Source organism: Alligator sinensis, unplaced genomic scaffold, assembly GCF_000455745.1.
Source record: "Alligator sinensis unplaced genomic scaffold, ASM45574v1 scaffold1156_1, whole genome shotgun sequence".
Lineage (NCBI taxonomy): Eukaryota > Metazoa > Chordata > Crocodylia > Alligatoridae > Alligator > Alligator sinensis.
The window spans coordinates 1,456,782-1,474,471 of NW_005842296.1; the positions used below are offsets into that span (position 1 = coordinate 1,456,782).

At 42.4% G+C, this 17,690-nt stretch overlaps 1 protein-coding gene across 4 annotated transcripts in view; it reads right to left on the minus strand.

Moving 5' to 3' along the window:
- The window catches only part of RCAN2 (regulator of calcineurin 2), a 182,649-nt gene that overhangs the window by 137,309 nt on the left and 27,650 nt on the right, over nucleotides 1-17,690 (minus strand). The window contains exon 1 of one of the 4 annotated variants that reach the window (XM_025209598.1): nucleotides 7,587-7,628. The exons of the other annotated variants lie outside the window; for them this stretch is intronic. Coding sequence (XP_025065383.1) covers nucleotides 7,587-7,613 — 27 coding nt within the window. The 5' untranslated portion in view covers nucleotides 7,614-7,628. Of the gene's footprint in view, nucleotides 1-7,586; nucleotides 7,629-17,690 lie in introns of those variants that run through there. 4 annotated transcript variants of the gene reach the window in all.

Genomic DNA, 17,690 nt, shown 5'->3' on the forward strand with positions numbered 1-17,690 from the left:
GCAGATTCAGGCTGACCTGGACAGGTTGGATCAATGGGCAGAGAGAAAAAGGATGCAATTTAATAAAGATAAATGTAAGGTACTCCACCTGGGAAGGAGGAACCCCCAGCACACCTATAGGTTGGGGAGTGTCCTTCTCAGCAGCTCAGAGGCAGAGAGGGATCTTGGAGTCATAGCTGACTCCAAGATGAACATGAGTCGGCAGTGTAACGAGGCCATCAACAAGGCCAATCGCACCTTGTCATGCATTAGCAGGTGCATGACTAATAGAACAAAGGAGGTGATGCTGCCCCTCTATGCGGCACTGGTCAGGCCGCAGTTGGAGTGCTGTGTCCAGTTTTGGGCGCCGCACTTCAAGAGGGACGCAGGGAATCTCGAGAGGGTCCAGAGGAGGGCCACTCGCATGATTAGTGGCCTTTGTGACAGACCCTACGGGGGGAGGTTGAAAGAGCTGAATCTCTTCAGCCTTCATAAGAGATGGCTGAGGGGAGATCTTGTGGCCGCCTATAAATTTATTAGGGGGGGGTCACAGGGGAATAGGGGAAGTGCTGTTTACTAAGGCGCCCCAGGGAGTGACTAGGAATAACGGGTGTAAACTAGTTGAGAGTGGATTTAGGTTAGCTATTAGGAAGAAATATTTCACAGTAAGGGTGGCCAGGATCTGGAATGGGCTTCGAAGAGAGGTGGTACTATCACCTAGCTTGGAGGTCTTCAAGAGGAGGCTAGATAGTCACCTGGCTGGGGTCATCTGACCTTAGTCCTCTTTGCTGCCAGGGGCAGGGTGTCGGACACGATGATCCATTGTGGTCCCTTCCGACTCTACAATTTATGAATCTATAGAAGTCTGCACTGGCTACCAATAGCTTTCCAGGTATAATTCAAGGTGCTGGTTTTGACACATATGGCCCTAAACAGTCTGGTTCCTATGCCTTCTCCATTGCACCCTATCACAATCGCTAAGTCAGCCAAGACCAACCTGAAAGTCACATCAATATGCCAAGTCCATTTGGTGAAAATGTGAGAGAAGCCACTCTCAGAAGTCGCTCTGCAACTCTGGGACTCCTCCCCTCTTGAAACCCACCAGAGCCCACGCCTGGACATCTTGTGGAAGTGCTGTAAGACCTTCTTATTTGGGCAGGTATTTAGCAAATAAAGCTGGGCTGAGAGATTGTTGGGGGGGGGGGGGGGAATGATCTCTAATTTCTGTTGATATTCTAGTTCCCAATTGACAGAAGAACAAAACAACTATTCTCATGTTTATTAGTTATTCTGTTCTCTGTGTGCAAGCTGCCTGAGCCTTTGTTGGGAGAAGTAGCATATAAATTGAATAAATAAAAAAAATGAGATACAGTTATATGTTCTGGCAGAGTAAAGGGCAATAAATGAGCATATCTGTCTACTCTAACCTCACAAAAAGACATAAGGTAGCCTTCGCATAAAATGAGCATTAGAGCCAGTACCTTTCACTTTCAATCACTGTTAGAGGGAACGTTAACCAGAAAGAAGTATTGGATGGGGCATCAGAGGCCTCAACAGGCAAAGGGGGCAGCATCAGGCAGATGCATTCTGGTTTCCTGGAGAATAGTGACACCTACCGGATGAAGAGAAAACTATTCACTATCAGTTGGCTCCATCTGATAAAAGCAGGTTCCCCAGTGTTAGCAAGATGATACGAAAGAGAACTACTTGAACAAAAAAGTAAGCATGCAGGAAACAAAGGGCTTTAATGCAGCAATTAAACATGGGAAACAGAAGGCTAGGAGAAAGTTTCAGAAGCTGGTGAGGCAAGACTGATATTCGTTAGTGCAGATGACTGTTGTCATCTGGAAAAGGTAACCACAGAATTCAGATGGAGAGGCAAATTGTTAGGGGAACAAACATAAAAAGAGGAGCTTTCCCCCCTTATTGCAGTGCCACAGTTGACAGTTTAGGGGAAAAAGGAATTTAACATCTGCTTATGGGGAACCAAGACAGGTAGGTATCACTGAAACCTAGTGGAAGGAGGAGACTGACTCCTCAGGTATCCCGGTTGTAGCCATATTGGTCTAGAGGCAAAGAAAATCAGAACTTGTGGTAGAGGTGATATCTTTTATTCAACCAACTAGATGTTTGCAAAAAAAGTCTTTATTTGCAAGCTTTCAGACACAGGCACCCTTCTTCGGGCCTATGTATAGGCCTGAAGAATCAATATATCACAATCACTAAAATAAAATAAATTCTAAATACCTATATATTTTTGCATTTGATTTTGGGTTTTTTATTATGGAAAAATCAGAGCTCACTCTGCCCCCTTCACTCACCAGGACACAGGTCCAGCAGCAGCTACCCCCACACCAACTGCTTTGTGAGGCTGAGCAGTCCTGGTACGCTGGTGCCTTGTCTATCGATAGGCCTAAAGAAGGGTGCCTGTGCCTGAAAGCTTGCAAATAAAGACTTTTTTTTTTTGCAAACATCTAGTTGGTCTAATAAAAGATATCACCTCTACCATGGGGCTGATCAGCACACTTCAACACAAGGATAAATCACAGAGATATGTTGTTTGCTGTACTTAAGGAATAGTGAACCTACCCAGGTGAGTGAACATGTGGTGTTCAACCTCGCTCCAGCTAAGGCCTGAATAAGGTTAAAAATAATTAATCCCCTTTTTAGGATTTAGATTTATTAGTAAAGAATATAAGCTGTCATTTAAGATTGCTCCTGCAACTTATACATACTTATAAAACACAGAAAAGTAAACTTTTTAAAATCTTGATAGACATCATCATTTACAACTTTAAAAATCTTATATGGTCTCTGCTCCAAATGGTTCTCTGAGGATCCAACATATGCTCAGTGACATATTCAGACTGCTATTAGTAATCAGCATAGTACCTGAGGATTTAAACCGGCTTATTTTTTTCCATCTTTAAAATGAGATCAATTATTCCAATTTGGGGACCAGGTAGCCTTCCAGAGATTGAGATGGAAGTTTGCAGAATCAGTTTGAAGACACAGGGGTATAGAAAGAAATAGGAAATTGCATGTGTTAGAAAAAGCAGGTCATATCAAATCAATGTAATCTCTTTTTATGGGACAGTCAATAAAGGTACTGAGAGTAAAAATACATAGACTGAGGCCATTCTAAACTTCCAGAATTCTTTTTAAACTAACACATCAAGACTTGATTCTTAGACTACAAGCCAGGATACAGAATGTAGGTATATAAACTGAAAAGCAAATTGTTTTAAAGAATGGTTTTCAATGGCAACCATGTATTTTCCATCAGAATTACTAACTTCATATGACGGGAAAGAACAACACAAAGGTAACATTTTCCATGACCAAACACTGTACGGGTGCCTCCTGAGAAGGCTATCTTAACTTGACTTCACTAAATAGCAGCTTCTCTGCAAACACACACAGAAATTACACGTAGATGCACAGTACACAGGGAACATTGCCACAGCTGTGACACAGATAAGCAGCCCACACACATTTGAAGGGTATTAATACCAAAGAAGTGAGAGGAATTCTTTAAATTCATATACAGGGGTGTTCATACAGGATGAAGTTAAGCAAAGTAGTTTTAAAAAATCCTTATGGTAAAAAACAAAACAAAACAAGGCTATCAGTCCATGGAATTATCTCCCCAAAACGTATCATAAGCCTTATAATTCAAGTCATTTGGAGCTGGAGTGGAAAAATCATGAGAGATTTTATTTTTAGACACAATCCCATACCATTAGAGAGATGGACTTCTCTGTCTCTAACTGCGACAGTTGTGCACCCTCTGTAGAAAGAGGTTATAGGAGACCAAATACAACTGGTATTGAAGTAAAGATATACTTGAAACAATTGTCAGCAGCAGCCAGGAAGGCTTTTTGTTCACTGATACCAGATACTGCATATGTGACTTACAGAGGGAAGAATGGAAATATGACTCCAAGCACAACATCCTGCAAGGCACTAAATTCATTCAGTTCCCACTGACAACCATGGGAGTGGGGGGAACTCAGACACAAGACCCAGCTCTTCGAATGATTAACAGAAGCTGCTGTGCATTGTCCACTCCCCAGAAGATGGTCACTAGCAGACAAGAACAGGGCCAGTGTAAATAATTAACAGGAGACATAAATTATTAACAAACAAGTACGAGAGCAGATCATGTATAAAGATAATTGCTCTTGGAGAAGTCTGCAAGGGAGAACAACAGGAAAGAAACAAGGGTTGAAAAAGGCAATTCTTGGTATATTAAAGAAAACTATTCACTATCAGTTGACTCCATCTAATTAAAGCAAGTTCTCCTGTGTCAGCATTTATGAGTTACAAAAATATGTTTGACCTAGCTGTGGAGGAGTTGTGCTTCAGACCAGTGCTGGAGATGAAAATGGGTTTACAATGATAATTCACTTTAATTTGGAGGTAGCCTTACCCACAGGACTCGGAAATGTATTAAGAATAAAACTGTATCTAGTAAAGCAACATAATTGAAACAGTCTCTACCAAGTTGACAGAGTGCTGACCCAAGGTCAGCTCTTTAGGTGGGATAGTGCTTCAAAGAGGATGCAAGGTAAGCAGGGATCCTGGTTTTCTCCGTTTAAAAATCGCAAATTAAGTGATTAAAATAAAACACCACTTGTATGTGTATAGTGTATGTGTATAGTGTACAGTGGTGTTTAGGAGGTATAGCTGATACCTATATATGTATATGTATATATATGTATAGGTATCAGCTGAACATAATGTTCTACTGATATATTAACAATTTTAAAGCAATTTTGAAGCCTACCACTGTCTGAATCACTATAATAAAATACATTCTAAATACCTATACATTTTGGTGTTTGATTTTGGGTTTTTTATCATAGAAAAATCAGAGCTCTCCCTGCCCCGTTGGTTCATGAGGATGTAGGTCCAGCTGCGGCTGTCCCCCCCACCACTGCTTTATGGTGCTGAACAGCCCTCATATGCTGGTGTCCTGTCCATGCCATTGCCCCTCTGCCCTCCCTCAGGGGCCTCCACAGCCCAGTGGGTGAGATGTGGGGAAGCTCAATGCCACCACCACGAGCCCTCCACCATCACGGCAAGGCACCCCCTGCCTGCCCAAGAGCAGCAAGGGACACAACTCCACGCTGCCACCCCTGCTGCTGCTAGGTGGGCATGAGGCACCTTGCCATGGCAGTGTGGGGCTCATGGCAGCAGCACCAAGCTTTCCAGCCCCGCTCTGCCTTGCTGCACTGGGTCCTGCCCACTGGGCTGCAGAGGCCGCAGGGGAAAGGCAGCAGAGCAGGAAGCCTAAGCCCACAGTGGGTAGCCCACAAACGCTCCCACACATGCCCCTCATACCTACCCCAGTAGTGCACACAGCAGCAGGGAGTTGGCCCCCCTGCCTCCCAGGCGAGCTGCCCACACCTCCATCCCACTCCCTGCCAGGAGCCTGCAGCAGCACATTTTGGCCTCAGTCACCAGCCCCATGCACGGCCCCAGCTCAGCAGCAGCCTCACCCTGCCCAACTCCCTCCCCTGCCTCACTATGGGGGCTTCAATCCTGCCTCCTCCCACTAGACTTACCTATGGGGAGATGCTCTCCAGGCTGCCTGGTGGCCATGTGCATATATGAGCATGTATATGCACATATACATGCTCTGCCCGACCACCTTCCTCCTGCTCTCCCCAGCCGGCAAGGGGAAACCCAACATTTCTCATGTTTTTCTCCTTAAAATGATAACATCTGCATTTTTCTCCTTAAAATGAGAAAATCCACATTTTACCGGGGCAAACCGAAAACCCGAATCCCTGATGATAACTAACTGGAATGCCTCCTGTGCTTTTTTCATTGCATTGTGCCCATAGCAATGCTACTGCTTCAGACAGCAAGGTTAGGATCCAGAGCTGGAAATACAGTTAAAGGGCTACAAGACCCATGGCAGCCCAGCATAGGTGGGGAGTGCAGAAAACTTGCAATTCCCATTGCAAGGGCTAAGCTATATCAGAGACTGTTCCCCCTGTGTGTCCTCATTACAAACTGCCCCAGGGGTAATGGAAGGGAAAATAAGGACTATAGACCACCTTCCTCTCTACGAGCCTGTGGCCTGTTATTAAATTCTTTTGAAGCCTTACATAACCATTGCCCATAACACTCTGTAGTGATAGAACTGGCCTCTTTAAACCCTTACTTAGCTTAAATGGGAGATGAGCTCATTTCCACAGGTTTTCTTGTACCCCATTGTCTGGCACGGATATTACTGTTAAATGCCATATGATGATGTTGATGTTGGTGCTTTCTCTTAGCTGCAATAGCACTTTTTCCATGAGAGGAGCTAACTGGGTTCACCAAAAGGAGCAAGCTGCGCCGCTGGCTACTAGCTTGCTAACTCTCCTGACAAGACAAGGAGCTGGGAAAACCATTATGCCTTTAAGGCTTATTCCTCAGCAAGACCCCTTGCTTGAGTGCAACTCAGTACAACTTAGGGCTATGATTGAAGCTACACAACTAGCCCAAAAAAAGCCCCATTGGCCTCCATTCGACTTGGAATAATGAGACATTTGGAGAAGCAGTTGAATGTTCAGAAATAGTTAAAGGAGCAAAAGAAATAACTTTCTTTGGCCTTTGGATTTAACATGCTAGCTTCAGAGTCAACAAGGAGAGTAGCTGGGACTGTTAGAGGTTCATAAAAAGCATAAGAACTACCATTTACTGTGTCAGACCATCGGTCCATCTTGTCCAGCATCCTGTGTCACACAGGATGCTGAAAGAGAGAGTGAACCGAGTACGACCAAGGTGTTCTCCACTGCTCCTCTCTCACTTGCAGCCTGCAGCATTTAAATCTAGGAAGTTGATTCAGAGGCTGTACCCGAGTCCTGCGCTCAATAGCTACTGATGCCCCTTTCCTCTGAGAATCTGTCCCATCCCTTTATGAATCTGGGTAAACTGTCAGCTTCCACAAAACGTGGTGGCAATGAGTTCCACACTTGAATTACATGCTGTGTGAAAAAACTTCCTTTTCTTAGTTTTAAACTTACTACCCACTAGCTTCATTTTGTGACCCCCCTTAGAGCTCTTATATCAAGAGAGATAATAATAAATCTCTAAAATAAGGTTCTAAAATAAGCTAACCTCTCCAAATTTGAACCAGTATAACTCCATGGTCAGAAGGAAAAAAAACCAAACAAACACATTCCAACACACTAAATGCCAGGATTGAAACTATAATCAGACATCCTGACCATACTAGTTCCAATAACATCAAAGGCTGGATTTCTACATGACTAAGACTCAGGCTGCTGAGGATAATCTTTAATGTGCTTGTAAGTCAGCTGATTTACAACACACATTCACTTGGAAAAACAAAACAAAAAATTTTCTAATGCTGCTGAGTCCAAGCATCCTCTGCTGAACTCTATATAGACTAGGCTTGAGGCAGCCCAAATACTCTTAAAACACCTTTCCCTGCAGTATCTCTAAATTCTTTAGAGTTTAATCATGAAGTCCCTGCCCCATTGAAGTAAAGGGCAAACCTCCAATCAACATCCATAGATTTAATCTAATGTTGTTTAAACATGTACAAAGGTCTAAATTCTCTAAAAACTTTCTTCCCTTTGGCTTACCTCTGAATTGGACTCATCTGTGATCATCTAGTACTGGCTTCTCTTCCAGAGACTGTTGGCCTCCTCTGCATACCCTGCATCCTAGAATAGCCTTCCTGTATCTCTCCACTTACTTGAAATTATTTTCAACTGTCAGCTGAAAAAATAATGTTGCCTCAATTTCTCTTTTCCTCCATGATTCATTTTTTGACCTGCTCACTATACTATTTAACTCTAGAGGAATGTAGTTTATATGAAAGATTCTGGGCAAAGTCAGTTCTGTTGTAGTAACACCCTTTTAATTGCAAGTTATTTCAAAATAACTGTACACACATTACATTCATACGATTCAATCAGAACGTCATCTGTGGACAAAGATGGTACACAGCTACTTGTAATGAAGCCTGACTTTCATTTGGAACCTTTTTCTTTGGCCAGAAAGCAGATCCTAATCCATCCAAAAGTTCTGATATCAATGATGGCATTAAGATCAGGAACAGCTGCTGTGTTAAATGCATTAGGGTAGCTTTACTGCACTTCTGATTATCATCAGCTAGAAAAACTGGTATTTGTTGACTTTGGAATAAGGGCTCACTAAGATCTCATTGACCAAGAAGGAGCAAAAAAACCAAACCAACAAGAGGGTCAATTCGTTAAGAATAAAATGATTTAGTGGCACAAACCAAGAACACTGCTGTAAATGACACACATTTGGCTTTTCTTCTTCCTTTGATAGGGGAAACAAAACTACGACATCATCTAATATAAAAAGAGATTACTCTTTACTTAATAGTGCATTGTGCCAACATCTTAAGTGTTTAATTGGATGCAAAAAATATAAACCTGCAGAGTTTATTAATTCCACCTGTGGCTTAGCCTTGCCATAGTTTTGCTAGGCCCCAGTCAAAATGATACCGCTCTACCGATGTCCTGACTAATGCAAAACAATGCAGAAATGATGCTGAGCATGATATGCAAGTAGCACCAGTTGCTAGTAACCTTCACTAAAATATTTCACTGATGAATACTAACACAAAGCAATACACCAAAATTCCCCAAGATACTTAAGCATAAAGTCATATTAAAAATGTCCTGGTAATGTGCAACACTCTTTTTGGTTCTTTCATCTCAGAAATAGGGGTCTACGTAATTCAAGATTCTGTGGAAACCAAGAAATCCAGGATTTTCCACAAAATCAACTTAAAACAAAAACTTTATAAAAATAAAATGCTGGCTCCCCAGTAGGAGCCAGTGATCCTTGCTACTGCTGTGGTCTGGCCTTGCAGGCTGCCTGGGCATGGGGTCAGGGGGCAGGCACCAGCTGGCAGGGCGGCAGACAAGATGGTAGCTGCCCCCTCCATCCCTTCTTCCCCCCCCGCCGGGACGTTTTGGCCAATCAGTGCCGAGGGGCGCGGCGCACAAGGGGCAGCCAGCAGACAAGGTGGTGGCTGCCCCCTCATCCCTCCTCCCCCTCTGGGGCCTCTCCACCAATCAGCCTGAGGGGTGGGGCTGATGGAGCACAGCCCGAGAAATATCAACGATATTTGCTCTTTATGCTGTGACCAACCCGTGAAAATTGTTCAGTCTCACCATGATTTAAGCAGGCCCCTACTCATAAGAGTATATGCGTCACACTGTTGCCCCGTGAAAGATGCACCTGTGTTCCACTGCAGTGAAGATGATCTACATGCATCTACTTCTTCTGCAAGAAGTTGTCTGAATTTTCTAGGAAGGCCAGACAGCCTGCAGATTGCTTTGTCTTTCCTTTTAGGGCAAGTCCTTGGTTGAACTTCAGATATACGATTGCTCTCTACCAGCGTTAATTGGAAAGATGTTCCAGCCCGAATGTTCCAATCCAGATCTCTGGATTCAGAGCCAGGGATTTGGTTCAGCCTATAACAAAAGAGGCAACTGCAGAACTGACATCTTAACCCGATTATCCATCATATTCAGGGATATTTAGTCTTCCACCTACCTCCACTTTTTGTCCTATGCTATCCCTACAGGAGAACAGAAAGGCATAAGACTGGACTGGACTGAACATGAAGGGGTTTCTTTATTTGAACCATAAACAAGACCTTTTAATTTGCTCCAACTCGCAGAGGAAATGCAAATTGCCTTTCCTAATGGCACCACCTCAGTTCTGTCTTAATCTTGAAACAGACTTTACATCTCCACTAAAATATACCTTGTTAATGCTCCACATTATTTATATAATTCAGATCGCAAATGACACTCCTATTTCAACCATGCTTGCTTCCAATATTTGTATTTAATTCTTTCTCCAGTAAAGATTTTCCCAGTTTTGTCATGCTATGGTGAGCACTCTGCATGCAGCTAAGCAAGGTGTGAGCACAGAAAGCAATGCTAGGAAGAATATTTTCACAGTAGTGTTGAAATTTGGAAGCTTACTGCTCTTTTAAAATGCAGACAGTACAGCTTGTTTTATGTGTTCTGGGGAAAATTTCAATCTATTTGTTCTTATAAAATTAGCAATAATTATATATTATAACTTAATGCTTTGAAGCATCATTCCAAACTTCAGCTGCAGATAAGACAAATCTACCTTTAACTCACTTGGTCTGTCTCCAGAGGCATGATCCCATCAACCTGAGGCATTTTTGCACAAAAGTCCCTGTACACTGATGGGAAAATAACCCCAAAATGCTTCATAAATCTCTGCAGTGGCATTCTCCCTCTCTTTCTCTGGCATACAAGGTGTGTTCATCAATGTAAAAAGACACGGAATACAAAATTATAACTTAAAGAAATATCTTCATGCTGAATTGAGTATTTAAAATTATTGCTTCCAGGATGCCAATAGGATAACTATGACTATTGTACATTTCCCTTTTAATTTTTCCTACTCTAGTTGGCAGCTAGCTTAAACCTGGCTAGATTGTGGCAACTGCATAATAGTTGTTTCTGTGCAAGAGGAATAAGGAGATTTTGCCAGCTTATCAGATGAGAAAGCTGGTCAGCTGACCCGACCAGAAATAGAGCAGAATGCATGTAGCTTTCCTCTTCAATTTCAGCGGGTCCAGGCTACTAACAAGAGTGCCGGGAACACCAAGAAGACTGTTCGGCCATTTAGAGCAGAGGTTGGTCACATTTTCCGGCAGGAGCCAGAATGACCCAACCTGGGTCTGATGGGAGCAGGCACCCAAACCTGGCCACTTCTGCCACTTCTTCCTGCTGCCCAGCTGTGGGGAGGCACAGGGAAAGCTCCCCCTTCATTGAAGGCCCTGTCATCTGGCTCCCTGCTCCCAAATGCCACTTTAGTCACAGATCTGCAAGCTGGAACCAAAGGTTTTACAGGCCAGATTCAGCCCACAGGTCATAGGTTTCAAACCCCAATCTAGAAGATAGGATGCCCGTTACTACAAGCCACTGGCAGACATTGGAAAATTTTGAAATGGCTTCATATGAGAGCAGAATCATGCGTGTATAAAATCCTGATTCTACTAGGGACAAGTATCATAATCCACTGCTAATGCTCCCTGCAAATGGCTATATTAATGGTTAAAGAACAGCGAGTCAGAAAGGGATTTTGTATAGCAATGATTCTCAGCCAGGCTGCTGCAGTACCTGAGATCTTTTCAAGGGTGCTGTGGGCTCTAACACAATGTTACCACTGTTAGATGTGCATTTTCACAAGATTTCAAATCAGAATTCATAGTGTTAAAACAATTCCAACCAGTTGTGGTCTTTCTGAGTTCTTTGCAACAGAATTGCTTTATTATTTTTCTGTAGTCAAAAAACAAGCAAAAACTAAGAGCTGGCATTTTCCAAGGAATGGCTCGAGTCTAAAAAGATTAAGAACCACTGCCTTATGGCAACCTTAGCACCCCTTTGTTCTCATTAATATCAGCACTCTGCATGAGTTAAGCATGCCTATCAAAATATGAACACACTTAAATATTTCCTTATGCCTCAATGAAAGCATCTACACATATGCTTTAGCTACACAGTAAAGCATCACCCCCTAAACATGCACCAGTATTAAGGCACAGTAAATCAATTAACTCCACCATAAGATAGTATCATTGAGGGCAATACTATCTTATGGCAGAGTCATTTACTGCGCAGAAACACAAATGTGGACAATGGCTGGGACCGCAGCAGTTTCAGCCAGTTCAGAGCAGCCCCAGGCTGGCAGCAGGCTCACAACTCTGGAGTTTTGGCACTCTCATGCCCCAGTCAACCCCACCGCCACCCAGGACCCGGCTGACCCCCTGAGCCTGCTGCCAGCTGCTCTGCCCCAGCTCAGACTGCTGTGGTCCCAGGCACACATGAAGATGCTGCACCCAGGAGCAGCTGACTCCAGGGCAAACTGCACCAGAGTTTGTTGACCTGCATTAATAGCTTGTGTAGATGCAGCCAGTCAGAACAGGGTCTACAGCAAGCCTCAGCCCCTTGCTAAACTAGATAAAGGATCTGCACCTCAAAATGCAGGTATGTCAAGGTAGGCACAAAACTTTCTCGTTAATTGGGCACACTGGGGGTGCTGTTCTAGTCAGAGGGTTCAAGGACTATTACATGTCTGGATTCAAATCGTGTCCCAAGCCCCTTGACACATACTGTCCTGTTGTTGAAGAAAATGCAGAGATGGACACGCAAGGAAACTTTAATTTCCTTGCATGGAAGTTGGAAATTTTAATTTCCAACTTCAATTGCAAGTACATAAACTCCCTCCAGAGGTGGTGCAGTCACCTACCCTGGAAATCTTCAAAAGGAGACTGGACAGTCACCTTGCTGGGATCACTTGACCCCAGTTGTCTTTTCCTGCGTAGTGCAGGGGGACTGGACCCGATGATCTACAATGTCCCTTCCAGCCCCTTACAATCTATAAATCTACAAATCTATAATACCAAGGCTTCATTCTAGCAGCTCTCCCAATTCCAGAAGTGGATACTAAAGCTGATTGTGTCCTTTGATAGACAGGGTCCTCCAGTAGATTTGTTAGACAAAATACAAATGTATACAACTGGTATACAGGAGATCTAACTAGAATCCTTCTGGCAAATCAGACCTCATATTGTTAAATACCTAAATAAAGCTAAATAAAGGTAAGGCTGCTTCCTCATTATGCATTTGGATGTGATCTTAGATGCAGCCGAGGCCATGATATCAGGTCAATAAAAGCTGCAAACACTCTAGCTAGCACACAATACATTGCAGTGGCACAGGCTGCAGGGAAAGGAGCCAGAATAGATGGTATGTAATAAGGATTTTTTTTACACAGTCTCCTCTTCAAAGCAAGGGAAGATGAGGTTAGATAGTAGGAAAAACTCAGGAGGAGGGTAGGAAAACACAGGAACAGGATACCCAAAAGAGGCGGCAGAATCTCCATCCTTGGAGGTTTGTAAGACCTGGGTAGGCAAAGCCTTGGCTGGGATGATCTAGTTGGGGATGGTCCTGCTTTGAGCATGGAGTTGGACAAAATGATCTCTTGAGGTTCCTTCCAATCCTGATTTTCTATGATTCTAGGAATAGTGTACTCTTGTTCATAATACCAGGGCCTACCTGTAGAATAAGATGGCATGATGGTGGGCTGATTTCATAATGAAGATTTACGCAATGGTAAAGGACCTATTTTGGTCCTTTTGCAATCTCTGTCCTTACTAGCTGCATTATAATATATTATTCTATAAAGAATGGCCCTCTTTCCCCAAGCGATAAGGGTTAACACATTCATACCATGTGTTGTTCTGCTGTATGCGAGTAGGTAAACACTCCACAGCACAAAAACAGCCATGGATTCAAGTGGCAGTTTCTGATAATGTTATCATATCAACAGGAGGCAACCTTAAAAGGGAGAAAAACTGAAAGTAAAATAAAGCAACAATAAGTGTACTGAGAAACCAGGACCCGAGCCTGCATTCCATTCCAGCCTTGGAGCAGTGACTTCATCTTTGCTGGGGTGACTTTCCATACAGTCCAGGCCTGAATATTATTTTTAGAACAAAAAAAAGTGTGCCACCGCCTAAAAATAATGATGACTCTACACATAAGAAACTAGAGAATGATGTAATATAGCCAGAGTGGGAACAAAAGAGCAAATATTCTTCCAGACAGAAAAGATCTGTCTCAGAATGCACCTCCTGCATTGGGAAAAAAAATAACTATTATATTCTGTCTATGGTGGGCAGTTGCATTGTTTACTTGATACATGCCCTATGCTGGACCAGAGTTTTCTTAAAGCACATTCTTGAAACCAACTCTGTAGATTGAGAGATTTCTGTAAAAATCTCTCATCCTGTTGAATACCAAGAAGAGAAACTAATAACAATAGTTTCCCTGTCTTTAATTAAAGCAGGATCAAGTCAAAATAGGATTTTTTACAATACATTAATTTTACCTTGGAAAAATACATTACATTAGTAAATTTAAATTAGTAAAAATGCATACATTAGTAAAAATGAAGTAGTTATGTAAAATCAATGGGGGTGGGGGAGGTTAGCAATCTATCATTCAAAGCTCCACTCCCACAGCTAAGCTGCCCTCTTCCCTCACCATCCTCCTCTGCTTAAGCGTTCTAGGCATTTAAGTTGTAGCCATTATTCTCCCACAAAAGACACTGTAATCACTGGTCACCCCAGGATCACCCCCCACCCCAGGATCACCAGGATGAGAAGAAAGCAAGATGCTTCATTTTAGCTCTCACCTGGGCTTCAGTACCAGTTCAGGGAGGAAAACCTCTTCAAACTATACTTAAATGGCACTGATGAGAGAAAAATCTTTAATGACCTTAGCTATGCTGTTGCAACCAGCTCCACCACAATCAATTAAATCTATAGAATCTAATCATCTTGTGTTATTTTCCCAGCAGCATAATTCCCTGGATTTGTAAAAGTTGCACCTGATTTAACTCAAGGAAGTAGGTCCCTCTCAAGCTCAAGGAAGCAGTAAATCAACAGCTTCTCACAACTCAGTAATGGTTTTCACTCATTACCTAATTTGTAGGCAGATTCCCTAATTTAGGGAATATTACTCTTGAATTCTTTTTATGATGTATCTACATGAATAAACCAAAGCCAAGGCTCTACTGCTCTGGGACTCAGGAAAGCTGGATTCTGATCCCAGGTTCCTAGCTAGGTTGTAAAGGGGGTGTCATTCTATACTTCGCCCAGGAAGCCATGACACCAGCTCTGGCAAGTGCACATGTTCTTTCTCTGTGGGAATTCCCAGTATATGCATGTAAATGCTCTCACTTTATTTCACATATATTTTCCACCTATGCACCATAATGGCTATTTTAAGGTGGTTTTAGGCCTACTGAGGGTTGGTTTCTTTCCTACAATGTCTATGTGGAAGGCGAAGGAGCTTTAACCAACTGTTTCTCAAGAGTCTGCGGTGCAGGTGTTCATGATAAACAGCCTTAATCTTCTTTTCCTCTGCTACTGTTAAGGATTGGCAAGCAGTCACCTTTCTAAGTGGGTCCTTAAGATAGACAATCTCTTTTCTGAAATGCAGAGGCTTTCGCCTCTGAAGGAAGAGAGTCATCTTCTAATCAGACAGTATTTGCACACCTCCGAGTGTCATAATCCAAAGTCTCATTGACTTAAAACTACCAAGATATTCTTCCCAGCCTCAAGTAAAAGAGTGAGAAAGGGAGGGAGAAATGCAGAAAGATAGTGAAGAACAGAAACCTATGACATCCAAAGGGGTAAGAATGCAGAAGAAACAGCAAGTTTAATTTTGAAGAGGGACAAATACATTTGAGGTTTGGTAGCCACAACTGGGATATAGGACATTTTTCAATCACATGAACACAAAATGCTTAAGACCATTCATTATGTGACAGGCTGTAGAACGCATTCCCAGAAAAGGAAAGGAAATTTAAGTTAATCCCATACTGTATTTTGGTTTCTTTTACTTCAAACGAATAAGCATATGAAGATCCTAAGTACATATTGCATCAAATACTTTCAGTCCCAGGAACCTATTAAAAATATTAACTGAAGATGATTCCTTTCTACACAGCCCAATGTCACTTAGGGCACTTACACACATGCAGAGAAGCTGCTCCGACGTGCTGTAAATCCAGGACTGAATTAATCAAGTCTGCTGGAGCGCAAAAATTAATATGGTCCAGCAGCCTCCAGCATCGTGTGCATCAGCGTCTCCATGCTGAAAAATGGCAGCGGGGCACTTTGAACTAGAGCTTAAACGAGCTTTAGTTTAAAGTGCCTTGCCACCATTTTTTCAGTGTGGGGACGCTGATACACATGACACTTGGGAGCTTTTAATTAGTACAGCTCGCTAATTAATGAAGGCTCTCCCCCCACCCCAACATACACACCTCCTGGAGCATGTCTATAAACACCCTTAGGGACTTTAAGACTATCCTGAGCTGTTCTTTCCAAGTCCTCTCTGTTGTTAAGTCCAATAGCCTTTCCATCTACGAGTAACGCTCAGATCTGTCAGCAGCCCTTTTGTAGTGTTCCTCCAGCTCTCTACTGACACATCCTCTGGCTTCACTCTTAACAAATACTCCAAAAATCCATTTTATTTACTGTAAAAAGATACCCTAGAGATAAAAGAATGTTGAACTTTTTGAACCTCAGCATTTGTTATAAATTTATTACATTTAAAAATAAATTTACTTAATGAGCGCATCTACATGCATGCTTTCATTCACAGTACCCTATTTTATTGTGCATTAAAGCATCATTAAGAAATTGTGCGATTATGCTAATGTGCAGTAAATTAGGTTACTGCACATTAAGCATTACTTTAAAACCATGTGCATTTGTTACTGCACATTAATGCAACTTAATGCACATTTGTTTCTATTGGAGGTATTAATTTAATGCATATTAGGAAAATCGCCTTAATGCACATGTAGATGTGCCCAGTATTTCTAAGGCATTTGCTTTCAGAAGTATTTAAATGTCTTTGCTTTTAGTAAATTTCCAACTTTCCATCAATACAGTAAAATAGGAACAACACACAAGGCTAAGATACATTCCATGAAGTGCCTTAAAATTGCCAGTGTAAATCCAGTAGGACAAAAATTGTGTCTAGGATCTGGGTAGACATGACATTGAACAATTCTAAAATAAAAAGGTTTATGCTTCAAGCTCAGACACCAGATGAAAACAGGTAAGACACCAGCCCTGTCTGTCTGTCTCTACTTTTTGTAAAAAACTATCTGAACCAGGACCCTTAACCTAAAAAGCAAAATCAATAAACAAAGTCTTACTGCAAAAGTCTGTAAGACAGATAAAATTTGGTAGGTAGAAAGTAGGCACAAAAGTTACAGAGATGTGGTTCTTTCACTATCACCGTGCATTTGCTACAAACTGGATTTGTACAAAGTATTTTAGGACGTGATTCTGTTGGCAGTCCTTATTAAACATTCCAAAAATCAACTGCAAAAATCAACTGCAGCTAACTTTAGCCCAGTGGAGGCACAATATTTTATATTAAAATCATGCATGATTTTATCCTGCAGCAACAGTTAATAACAGAAAGGATTAGGACAACAAAATCAGCTGGGAACATAAGAAATAGAAAAATCATAATCAGTCCCTTGATACAGTATTTGTGTTACTAGGAAGCCTGTAATATAATCCTATGTAGCCTAACGTAAGAGAGCAGGAAGTGAAGAGAGTTGCTTCTTACCGGTAAACAGTGCTCTTGAATATGTTTCAATTATTACCTGTAGGTATACATAGCTTGTGAATACATACACATTATCAAGATAATAGGCACAAAAGTTACAGAGATGTGATTCTTTCACTATCACCCATGACTGGACCACGGGGATAGATGGCTATACCCTGTACAGGAGGGATCGCGCAGAGAAAAGGGGCGGGGGGTAGCTCTCTATGTTAAGGAAAGCTACACGTCCCTGCAAGCCGATATTGGCGACCAGGGGGGACGGCTGGAGACCCTCTGGGTTAAAATCCATGGGGAACACGGCACAGGGGACACAATGGTGGGAGTCTATTACAGACCTCCCACCCAAAGTCCTGAGCTTGACCAGGAGTTTGCCCAGGAACTGGCTGAGGCAGCTTGCTCCAGGACCATGGTTGTCATGGGTGACTTCAATTACCCAGACATCTCGTGGGAGGATCGCTCAGCAAAATCTGAGCGGTCGCAGAGCTTCCTCTCGTG